General features: G+C 51.4%; 1 protein-coding gene across 1 annotated transcript in view; it reads right to left on the reverse strand.

Annotated features, from left to right (window-relative positions):
• Positions 1-12056, reverse strand: part of COQ8A (coenzyme Q8A) — a 39662-nt gene that overhangs the window by 15033 nt on the left and 12573 nt on the right. The window contains exon 2 of the mRNA XM_004699967.2: positions 1541-1726. Coding sequence (XP_004700024.1) covers positions 1541-1717 — 177 coding nt within the window. The 5' untranslated portion in view covers positions 1718-1726. The remainder of the gene's footprint in view (positions 1-1540; positions 1727-12056) is intronic.

The following is a 12056-nucleotide window of genomic DNA, read 5'->3' on the forward strand; positions in this document are numbered from 1 at the left end:
CACCCTTGAGATGTACACACACAGGCATGCAGAGACCCAAGAAACACACAGAGACTCAGGCACACACAGATGCCCCCTCCCCTTCCTTGTAGCGACTGCACAAGGTGACACCCAGGTGGGCAGTGCCCTCTTACAGTAGTCCCTGGTCACCATCACATCTTTAGTCCTCTTTGTGCTTAAAACTCTCCCCTGAAACGATCTGACATCCCCTCACAGAAAGCTCACAAGGAAGGGACAAGTCAGCCAGGCTGCAGTAAAGAACTGACGAAACACACAACATTGCTCTAGTTCTTTAATGCTCCCCACCCCACCCCCACTATCATGACTCCAGTTCTACCTTACAAACCCGGCTAGACCAGGGCATGTACACGGGTACAGGCACACGGAATCCAAGACGGATAAACCCCTCAGGAACAGTAATGGGAGTAGTGATACCATGAAGGTAGGGGAAGGGGGGGAGAAGGGAGGAGAAAGGGGAAACTGATCACAATGATCGACATATAACCCCCACCCCACGCCAGGGGGACAAACAACAGAAATGTGGGTGAAGGGAGATAGCGGATTGTGTAAGATATGAAAATAATAATAATTTACAAATTATCAAGTGTTCATGAGGGAGGGGAAAAAAAGGAGCTGATATCAAGGGCTCAAGTGGAAAGAAAAGGTTTTGAAAATGATGGCAACATGTACAAATGTGCTTGATACAACTGATGTATGGATTATTATAAGAGCTGTAAAAGCCCCCAATAAATTTATTTTTAAAAAAGCACCTCTCCCCTGGGATGGTGAAACACAGCGGCTTTCTGGCCCTGACACCTCAGCAAGGCTGTACCAGCTGCCACTGGGAAAGCCAGAGCCCCCAGGCTGTCCAGAAACCTGCAGCAAAATGGCAGGGCAAGAAGGGCCTTAGAAGCCCAGCCCAGGCAGATGGCAGATGAGTTCCTGCGAGCGGCTCAATGTTGGGCGTGAAGTGCCCACTAAAACCCGCATTGCCCAGCCGGGCCATGCTGCCCAGGCCACCCTGGGGAGGGTTCCAGAAACCAACCCCCACACGAACAACAACCAAAGGAGCCAGGGAGGGGGTTAGGCTTTGGACAAATGACTTTGTTGGAAGAAGCATCACAGAGCAACTGTCACCCACCCACCAGAGATACACAGGTAGCGATTACTTACTTCTTTGTGGTTTCTTTAATGGGGGCCACCAGGTACTCCATGAAGCTCGGGACGTAGGCTCAGTGACCCCCCCCACTCCCAACCCGGTGCCACAGGTGTGGCCTGAGCAGGTGACTGGGAAGGGCTGTGAACTATAACTCTGCATAAAGAGTTCTGGGCTAGGCAGTCAGCCTGGTCATTCCCAGTTCCTTCTAGCTCTGTGATGCTACAGCTAAAACGAAATGAACCACAGCATCACACCAGAGGCACGCACCAGCCAAACAGGGAAGCCCCACCCCCAGCACCGGCCTGTGGGCCCCCTGGCCCAGGTTCACACCCTTATCTCACCAAGAACACCAAGTCTCCCCTCAGGCGGTGGCCTCCTTACCTGCACCTTCCCAAAGACCACGCCAAACTGCTCGGTGGCTGTGGACTGCAGGGCCCTGGCTGCCATGACAAGCTCCCCGCCGAGGCCCAAGTGCTGCAGGTGGGTTTCCAGGGCCGCCTGGGTCAGCTTGGAAAGGCCTCTGATCACCATGATGGCGTCCCCCAGCATGGCAGCCATCCTTCAGGGCTGGAAGAGAGGAGGCAACCATCACACAGCTTGAACAGAACACTCAACAGAAGGGGACCAGGTGCTTGTCCCCAATCCATCTCTGATCCAGGAAGAGAAAAAACAGGAAGGGCTCAAGTTCAAGGCGAGCCCTAGAGTGACCCTTGCCATTCCCCGGCTGCAGGGGCAGAGTAAGAGATGTGTGGGTCAGTCATGCCCTCAGAGCCAGTGCTGTGCGCCAGGCACCGCACCTTGCCGCCCACACGTCACCCGGCCACACAGCAGCCCTAACGAGGCACAGAGGGGTAGCATTATTTGCCCAAGGCTCACAGCTACCAAGCGGGGGCACCAGGACTTAACCAGGTACACTGACTCCTGGGGCAGTGCTCATTCCTCTGCACCCAAGCTGTGGGGTGGGAGAGAGCCTCTCATCTCCCAAAGTAACTCCCCACACGGTGGCTGGGTGGGGTGAGGGCTGCCTGCCCCGCCCCACTCCCAGGGCAGCCTTAACAGCCAAGGCAGGCTGGAGGACCGCCAGGGTCCCTTCCCTCCTGCCCTCTGGCTCAACCAGTCCCAAGGCCAAAGTGTTTAAACAGCAGTCCAGATGCAAAGTGCAATCGAACTGTAAGATCCCAACCAGTGCTGAAAACAAACAACGTCAGCCGAAGAGACACGTCCAGTGAAGGGAGGGGGGGTCTGTGAGTGCACGCACCCACACTCCCACTGGGCCACAATATAAACCGCACTTCTTCTGTAGGTGAAAAACACAAGAAAGCCGCTGTACACGGAAGTAGCTCACAGGGCGGGGCACGGGTTGTCCATCACCCAAGTCTGCCACAAGCGGGAGGAACTGGCTAGCTGAGGGGAGCAGGAGGCAGGGATCTGATTAAGTCTCAGGGGGAAGGAGCGCTGGAAGAGACCTGGGGACGCCCGGCAGCAGGCAGACCTGAAGGGGACCTGGCAGGTCCTCCTTGGAGGCATGGTGCAGGCCAGCAGGGAGAGGGGCCTGTCCTCACAAAGCTGCCTTCTGATCACACTCATTCCTAGATGTGCAAGCATGGCACATAAGAGCATTAACCAGGGTCCTTAACTGAAGCTTGGGACTCCCACCCGGCCTTCCAGGAGCAGCAGCCCGGCCCACTGCAGGGGCTCTTGGACATGGTGCCAGCAACTTTGAGAAGGTACTTTCTTCTTTAAGAGAAAGTGAATCACAGTGATAGCAAAACCCACCAGGCCTGGGACGGTGGGGGTGAGGGTGGGGGTAGGGGCTGCCACACCCACCCTCAGAGCACACCTTCTTCTCCAACACATGGGGACAGCTCCCAGGCACTGGGCTTCCACACAGCCTTGACGTTTCATCTTTCTTTAGCATGACCTGAGGTATGCTTGCTACTCTCATTTTGCAAGTGAGCAAAACAAAGCCAGAAAAGTTCACCAGAAAGGCCAAAGTCATTCAGCCCGAGTGGTCGGCCCAGAACCCCAGCCCAGCCCTCGTCTGCTCTGTGCCACCTCTCCACACATTTGGGCCACCATCTCCAAGGCACCTCCCTCTGCAGGAACTACCACTGCTCAGGCACGCATGGGCCACCTGCACCCTGACAGAAGCCATCGAGGTTTCTGGAAGGTGGCTATGCCCTTGAAAGGCAAGCAGAGGACATGGGGGCTGGCTCAGTCTATCACCTAGTGCCATTTCACACCTTGGACCCACTCCAGGTTCTTGCACTTTATGGCAGTCAACAAGGCCTGAAGCCACAATCAAGCTGCTTGAACTGGCGAGAAATGAAGTGATCGCTGTCCAAATGTGCTAGTGCCATCTCCCAACGCCTGCCCAGCCCCTGTCTGGCCCCGACAATCAGGCCCTCTTTGTCACCACCCACAGCAGAGGGAGAAGGAAGTGCCCTAAGGTCCACTGCACGCCGGTGAAGGACTTGCAAGAGGTTCAAGGATATAAGCGGTGGTGGCGGGGGACCCAGTGGATCAGTTCAGAAGCCTTGCTGGTGGCTACAAGGCCATCTCTGTCGCCCGTGCTGTCAGGAACCTGGGAAAAGGCCTTCCCTGGCCTTTGCATTCACCCCTAAATCCAACTCAGGCTGCAAGACCGGAGTCTCCCTTGGGCCACAAGTCCCTATGGTTCTAACACTCCATTTGACCTGCTAACTGATGCCAAATCCCCAGAACTGCGAATGGATATGGCAAATCCCCAGCAAACCCACTGCCGTCAGGCTGGTTCTGCATGGCAGACCCAGGTCAGAATGGCACTGCCCCATGGGGTTTCCAAGGCTGTGGGTCTTGACGGAGCTGATGGTCACCTTCTCCAGCCAGAACGACTGGTGGGCTCGAACGTCAGATGTGTCGGCTAGCAGTCAGGTACTTCACCACGGCACCACCACGGCGCTGAAACAAGTATGGTAAGACTCATCTAATTCGGGTTCCACTTTCAGATTAAAACGAGTTCTACCTGAGTTTCCATCCAAGGTATCCCAAGTCCTGGAGCTTCACTCGAGCAAAGCTGATCAGTGACTTTTCTGCCGATCTGACCTGCGAAGATTTAATTGGCCCACTCGTAGGAGTTGCATTTTTAAAACCCATTTAGGTTTCTGCATGCTGCAATCATGTAGAGCAGAGTCCAGTCCTAACGCTTCTGGTGTCACAGTATGCGGACACTAACCATGATGCGCTTTAAGAAAGAAGAGGTTTCTTCCGTTGGTTTAAACGAAAGAAGAAAACAAGAACAACCTAGTCAGAGAGGAATGTAAGTAAACTGAACAACAACAGATGCGGGAATTACAAGGAGCCATGGACTCTCTCACTAGTCTACCAACTGCGGGTTCCTACGGCTTTTAGTGCATATGTCCTACCATCAAAGGGCAAGTTTCCAAAATGGTAAAATCTGTAAGAAGATTAGGCACACAATTGACTGCACTTTACAGATACTGCACTGGGGTCAGAGGGTTCCCACAAATTGAAGGTTTACGGCAACCTAGCCTCAAGCAAGTCAATCGGTCCCATTTTCCCACCAGCGGTGACACTTCAGTGATTCTCAGAGCAGCGCATGCATTTTCATAACGGTGCTGCACACGTGCCAGACTAGAGTGTCAACACAGCTTTTCTGCACCCTGGGGACCGACAGGTCAGGGCAGTAGTCCTTTATTCAGGGGGCCGGGGACTGAACCCAGGCCGCCTTCAAGGAATGCCTGCGCTCACGTTGCCTTTCTTTCCACCTAAAAGGCTGACCTGTCACACTCACAGAACTCCAAGCCCCTGAGCGAGGCGGGGGTCCCAGTCTGGGAGGGGAGACTGGTGCCAGCCCCTCCGGAAGAAGGTCCTGTCCACGTACAGGGAGTATCACAGAAATGTGCTCCCCCACTCACTGGGGGGAAACGTCTGCCTTTCTTGACCAACACATGTTGCTAATGAGCGCACACTGATCATCTGTAAGCAGACTCCCCACAGATGCATATTTTAACCCACAGCCAGAACCAGGGTCCGCGGACAAATCGTATCCACCAACTGCAGGCACATATCCTAACCCTCCCTAGAGCCGCCCGGCTGGCCACCAGGCAATCCCTTCACGTTCTTGTTGTGTTTCCCCTTCACCTCCAATCAGCACAGCCCCACTTCTCTCCCAGGGGCATCTCCCCTGAGGAGGAGAGAGACAACCTGCCTGAAGAAAACGCCTTTCCAGGACGCTTCTCATCTCCTGGTTTTCAAAAGCGGAACCTTGAAAATCCTACTTCCACTTTATTAGCACCTGAGTGTGGCTCCTAATTCAATTATTCCAAAACTGTGCCACACAATCTTTCCAGGAATGCGCCCAGAACCAGGCACCTGGAAACTTCAGGGGGCATTTTTGTCATTATTTAAATAAATAAAAAGCCCCTGAAGTTCATGTAATATGCAAATTACGTTCCCATGAGCCCCAGGACTCACCTTCAAGCACGGGCCGTGCTGGAATCATCTCTACCCCACCCCCACTTCATCCTGTGGGTTCTTAAGCAAGGTTTCAGGACCTCGCCAGTGAGCAACACAGTTGGAGCTTGGCGACTGTGGGCCTACTTGGCAGTCCCTCCTGGAAGGCCTGCCCCCTCTGCCCTGAGGAGCGGGCAGTGGAGGTGCTGGCCGGGAAGTCCAGGCCAGTAGAGGTGGAGGACAAGCACCCGGCTTGGGAGCACCTACTGGATACAAAGGGGGGGTGGGGGGGAGGCTGCTTCATGTCACGCTCTTCCAACTGCCTCATCTGCATGCAAAAGTTGGATGATGTACAAAGACAGAAAGGCTGAGGTGTGAAAGCCGCGGTGCCTCACACACTATTGAACAGCAGACTGCTGCAGAGAGAACCAACACGTCAGTCTCAGAAGAAATGCCACCTGAAGACTCCTTAGAAGTGAGGCCGGCAGGACTTGGGCTGATTTACTCTGGATCCATCGTCAGGAAAAGCCGTGGCTAGAAAAGGACCTCAGGGCTAGTAAGGTAAAGAGAGAGAGGGTCCGCGAGAGCAAGGGCGCCCCTCCACGAGATGGCCTCACACAACAGCTGCTGCGATGGGCTCGGGCACAGCAGGGAGCGGGAAGGCGGCACAGGGCTGAGCAACGAAAATCAGCAGGTCCTTTTCGGGGGTGGGGGGGGACGAGGGGGGAACACCTTGCTGACAGATCTCAGGAAAAGCCTGCTTCCCCTGAGCTATTCACGCATCACCCCAGGGATCCCACCAGCACCTCAGATTCAACGTGTCCTAAACAGACCTCACCACCGGCGCCCCACCCTCACAGGGCTCCCCACTCTGAGGAATGCTGGACCACCACCCACTTCTCCCCAACCCTCCTCACTGCTCACCCGTCTGCCTCCAGCCTGGCCCCAACCCAAGCTACCACTGCCAGAGTGAGCAGTTTAAAAGGGAAAATCCATCCAATCACTCCCAGGCTTCTGGGAGAGGTACACCCTGCACCCTCAGCCTTCCACTTCCCACGGCTGCCCACTCACTCTGTGTTCTAGACCCCAACTCCTGGAATCCACGGGCTTCTTCCTGCAGCCTCTACATATGCACTGTACAACCCCTTTGCCCTCACTGGGCTGCAACTTAAACTACCCCCCCCCCCTTGGTATCAGCTCCTCATTTTCCCCCTCCCTCCCCCCCCCAACCCCTGCTCATGAAAAGCCTTTCCTAGTACACCCCTTGCTCCACCACCGCAACCGAACCACCCTCAAAATCTGCCTGGGGACCTGGCTTTCTCCCCCTGTGGGCAGTCAACTTCAGGGGGTTAAGGGCCACACATCTCACCTACCTCTGTATCTCTGGTACCTAGTAGTGCTTAGTACTACCCCAGCACCACCCCAACTCACGGTCCTGCCCAGTCAACCTCGGGCTGAGTGGAACTGTGCTCCACAGGAGTGTCGGGCTGAGTTGGGAGGCACAGACGGTCAGGACTTTGGGGATGGACTTAAACTTCCAACTTTCTGTTAACAGTTGAGCACATTAACCATTTGCACCACCCGGGCCTTCACTTGGTACAGAGCAGGTAGATCAGAAATACTGGTTTAACTATTAAAGTTGGCCCTTCACGGCTGGGGAAAGCCTACTATGTTTGGGATCGGCTCACACGGAGAATTCAAGGCTTCAAAATAGTTCATCTGGTTTGACCCCTACTGAGAATTTGCATTTCAACCCTAGACACATACTGAATCAGAATATAACGTTTAAAAAGATCCTCAGATACTTATTATATACAAGTCACTTAATGGTCCTTTAAGCAACGTCCCACTGTGATCCTCTAGGGCGGTGGTTCTCAACCTGTGGGTCACAGCTCCTTTCACAGGGGTCACCGGATTCATAACAGTGGCAAAATTACAGTTATGAAGTAGCAATGAAAATAATTTTATGGTTGGGGGGGGAGTCACCACGACATGAGGAACTGTATTAAAGGGTCACGGCATTAGGAAGGTTGAGAACCACTGCCCTAGGGTTTGGTTTGGTTTTTGGTGTTTTATTGTTTTAAAGGGAAAGCAGTTCTCCTTTTGGTTATTATTGCCCCCTGCAGTGGGATAAATGTTGGACTGCTAACCGTAAGATCAGCAGTTCAAACCCATTCGATTCTCTAGGGAAGAAAGATGAGGCTGTCTACTCCCATAAAGATTTAGTCTCAGAAACGCTAAGAAGCAGTTTTGCTCTGTCCTATGGGCTCACTATGAGTCACAATTGATTTGACAGCAACGGGTCTTTGTTGTTATTGGCTGGTTTTAAAGATCCCCAAGACCAGACTCTTGCCACACTGGACCACAGATGGGATGCAGGCAGGGGAGACACAGGACATGGCTCTGGGTGTGGGCTTTTAGGCTGTGTCTGGCCCACAGGATGGGAGACAGAGCAGCAGGCAGGGCTAGAGGAACTCTGGTCCCTGCTGATCACTTGCACTGGCTTTTCAGCTGCTGCCACTGCCGAAGCCCATTCCTCTAAGCTCTGCCAACAGCCGCAGCATCAGCAAGGATGACCCAGAACTGCCTTTCATCAGGTTTTAATATGGTGTTCCCCAAGCATCCAAATTCAATCCTGCTGTACAGAAAGTATTGTAGGTGTTGACACATATCTGTATACCTAAGAATTGCCTGGGAATCTCATAATCACCTGGCGATTTTGTTAAAAGGCAAAGTATGATTCAGTATATCTGGAGTGGAATTGCAAAGTCTCCCCAAAGGGGCAAAGTCCAGCTTTTGGAAATCAGGGAGGGAGGATGGATGGATGGGTAACAGATTGAGAAAGAGTCAAATTTTTAACATGGTTTTCCCTGGGTGATGAGATAACAGATTTTTTACTTTCTTCCCTTCTTTGTATTTTCTATAAAGAATGTGCAGTATTTTAAGGTAGAAAACAAATGATATAAGAACAATCTTCACTATCTAGTCTTAAATTTTATTGCATAAGTAATCATGCAAATGTTAATTCAAAGACACCACTGCACATCCCTTCAGCACTTCTCAAGAGGAGGCTGAGCAGAGATCTGGAAGCAGGTCATCGTGCTATAAATAGTGCCCTGCCCTTGTTTACCCACTGTCCTTCGTCAGAAGACAACTGCTCTGAACGGGATGCCAAGCAGATGAAGCATGGCCATCCCAATTTGGGGACAGAGGCTCAACAGCTCTTCTCAGGAGAGTGGTGAGGGAAAAAAAATCCCTCAGGGCTGCCAGTTTTGCCTAGGGTTGGCCCCTTAATTAAAGGATAGACATAGCCTTCCTCCCCCCAAGAGCAGAATCCCAGTTGAGCTCAGACTAGTACAGTTGTTGTTCGGTGCCAGTTGGTAGCGGCTGATAGCAACCCGACACACAGCGATCTGACTCACTTCCTGGTCCTGCACCGCCCTAATGCGCACGGCTGTTTGAACCCGGTGTTGCATCAGCTCGTGGAGGGTCTCTTGGCGCTTCATCAAGCATGCCACCGTCCCCTTACAACACGTCCACAGCATATGAGACAGTCTCCCCATACTCACTTCTAGGAAGCATTCTGGCTGTGTTTCTTTCAACACGAATTTGTTCATTCTTCTGTCAATCCACCATATATTTAATCATCTTCGCCAACATCAAAATTCAAAGGCACCCTTTTTTCTCCGGTCTTCTTTATTGTCCAGCTTCAGCATGCGTAGGTGACTGAAAAGACCATGGTCTGTGTCAAGCCCAGCTCAGTCCTCAAAGTGCTACCCTTGCCTTTGAACGTGCTAAAGAGATTTGTTGCAGCAGACTAGCCCAACTCAACTCATTGTTTGGCCTGACTACCTCCTCCTCCATAGGTTTTGATTGTGAATCCAATAAAATGGAAGCCCTGACGTCAACCTTTTCCCCATTTACCAGGATGTATCATCATTACTGGTTCATTGTGAGGGTTCTTGTTTTCTTGATGTTAAGTGTAATTCACATCGAAGGCTATAGTCCTTCATCGTCAGCAGTAAGTGCTTCAAATCCTCTATGCTCTAGCCTGGTTGTGTCACCGGTACATCACAGGCTGTTAGCAAATCCTCCAATCTTAATGTCTCGTTCGCTGTCATACACTGCAGCTTCTTGGATTATTTGCTCAGCATACAGGTTGAGGAATTATGATTACATAAAGGATACAACCTTCACACTCAAAGTAGCATAAAAGTGAAGGGGTGGAGTCCAACCTGCCAATCAGGCCTCCTTGTGGGTGTGTCCTTCTCATAAGGAGGACCCTGGGAACCTCCCCTTTCTCTCCCCACTCACCTTCCTGCTTGCTGGCCACCTTGAGAGCTGAAGGAGCCCTGCCACGTTTCCACTGACCTTGGGTCCACATGACCCTGTCCCAGGCTGTGATCTGCCTGCATTCTGCAACACTACACGTGGCTGCATGAGTCTGAAGAGGGGCGTATGGGCTAGTATCGGGCTGATGGACTTGAGTTGGGCTGGGCTGGGATGCTTTCTTGATATACAATTATTTCTTGATATAAAGCTCTTTCTTAAACATTTACGAGTGTCTCTAGTCACCTTGGCCCAACACCTATCCTGATTTTAAACCAAGATGTTTTCCCTTATTTTGTTCAAACAACTGCCTTTTGGTAAAGTATAGTGTTCACATTTTCTGACCCCAAAATTAAGATGTAACATTCTTACTGGGTCAGGGTCTAAGAGCCTCAGACCAAATCCAGCCTTGACATCTGTTTTTACAAATAACATTTACAACACAGCCATGTTCATTCATTTATGTCCCCTGTCCCCCTACATACACACACCACCCCTGTAACAATCGAGTTGAGTCGTTGCAAGAGAGGTCTATGGCCCACAAAGACGAAAACAGTCTAAGCAAAAAGTGAGCAATATGAACTCCCTGGCAGTTCTCCACATGAGAAAGATTTGGTAATCAACTTCCATAAAGATTTGCAGCCTCAGAAACCCTCTGGGGTAGTTCCTTTTTGTCCTAGAGGGTCTCTATAAGTCAATGTCAACTCAACAGCAATGAGTTTGGGGATTTAGAAAAAGCATGTCTAAGGCAAGAGTAAATATACCTACAAATTAGACTTCCCAGGAAATCCTGAAAGGTCAATCACCAAAGTTGTAAGACCCCATTACAGCTCTGCTCCTGGTGGAGAGATGGGCTCTCCTCGCCAGACACACCCAGGAAAGTAATCAGGCTGACACTGGACAAGCGAGGGGCTAGAATGACAACCTTTTCCTGGTTCACCCAGCACAGGGTGGCCCCTAAGTGCTGCTCATGTAGTAGTCAGGCCTGGGGCTGGGGTTCCTTTCAATACATCTCTTCTCCCTCCTCCCTAAGGTTGGCTCATAACTAAAGCCACAGTCACCCGTGCCCCCCGCCCCAGCCTCACCATATACCACCAAGTGCCAAAATCAGTGTCAGGTCTTGGCTTGCACGTGAGTCCATAGAAACCCCAAAACCAAAAACCAAGCTCACTGCCATTGAGTCAGTAGTGACTCACAGCAACCCTACAGGACGGGGTAGAAATGCCCCTGTGAGTTTCTGAGACTGCACCTGTTTACAGGAGTGGAAAGCCCCATCTTTCTCCAGAGGAGCGGCTGTTAGTTTCAAGTTTCAGAGAGTGCAGAGCACAGCCCACTGCAGAATCACACCACCAGGGCTCCTGGCATGTAAACCCATCCACCATCTCTTCACCATTCCCTTTCAGCAACCCCCTACCACGAGCCCTGTTGTCACGCAAGCGCTAGTTCACTGTATGTGTACAGATGTTGGCAGATCAGTCAGGGCGAGGTCAAGCTGGCAGCCTGAACGCCACAGATGTGTGTGCTGCCGCCCTGTCAGGCCTTGAAAGGAAGAAACTTTCTTGACCTCAAGTTGTCTTGTAAGCTTCACATGCCTTTGAAATCTGTTTCGGGACTATGGGGTTTATTTTCCCCAGCACAGTTTAAAAAGGACATACTCTTGTTTAAAAAGGACATACTCTTGCATTAGCAACAGGCACTCAACACCTTCCCCTAATGGATTTAATTAGTTCCCCAAATGGCTTCCATCTCTGAAAAATGGAAGCCCAGGGCAACAAATAGGGCTGTCATTATTTTATCTAGACTTCATTTCATATATCATAATAGAGGTAACTTATTTACCTCCATACTATGCATTCTACATTTTATCTCAATTATTTTTACAAGTGCGATTGTTATGCTCAGGTTACAGATGAGGGAACCAAGGTCGAGTAACTTACCAAAGTCACACAGCATGTAAGACACAGAGCTAGAACTTGAACCCCTTATGACCTAGGGCCCAGGCAAGAAGAGAAGACAAACGAATGTGTTTCTGATGTCCCAGACCCTAAGCCCCCTCTCCAGCCAGGTGGAGATGAAGACAGGTTGACTTTCCTGGGCATGTGGCCGCGGTAGC

The sequence above is a fragment of the Echinops telfairi genome, unplaced genomic scaffold (assembly GCF_000313985.2).
Source record: "Echinops telfairi isolate 266 unplaced genomic scaffold, ASM31398v2 ScPeMD7_7424;HRSCAF=8462, whole genome shotgun sequence".
Taxonomy (NCBI): Eukaryota; Metazoa; Chordata; class Mammalia; order Afrosoricida; family Tenrecidae; genus Echinops; species Echinops telfairi.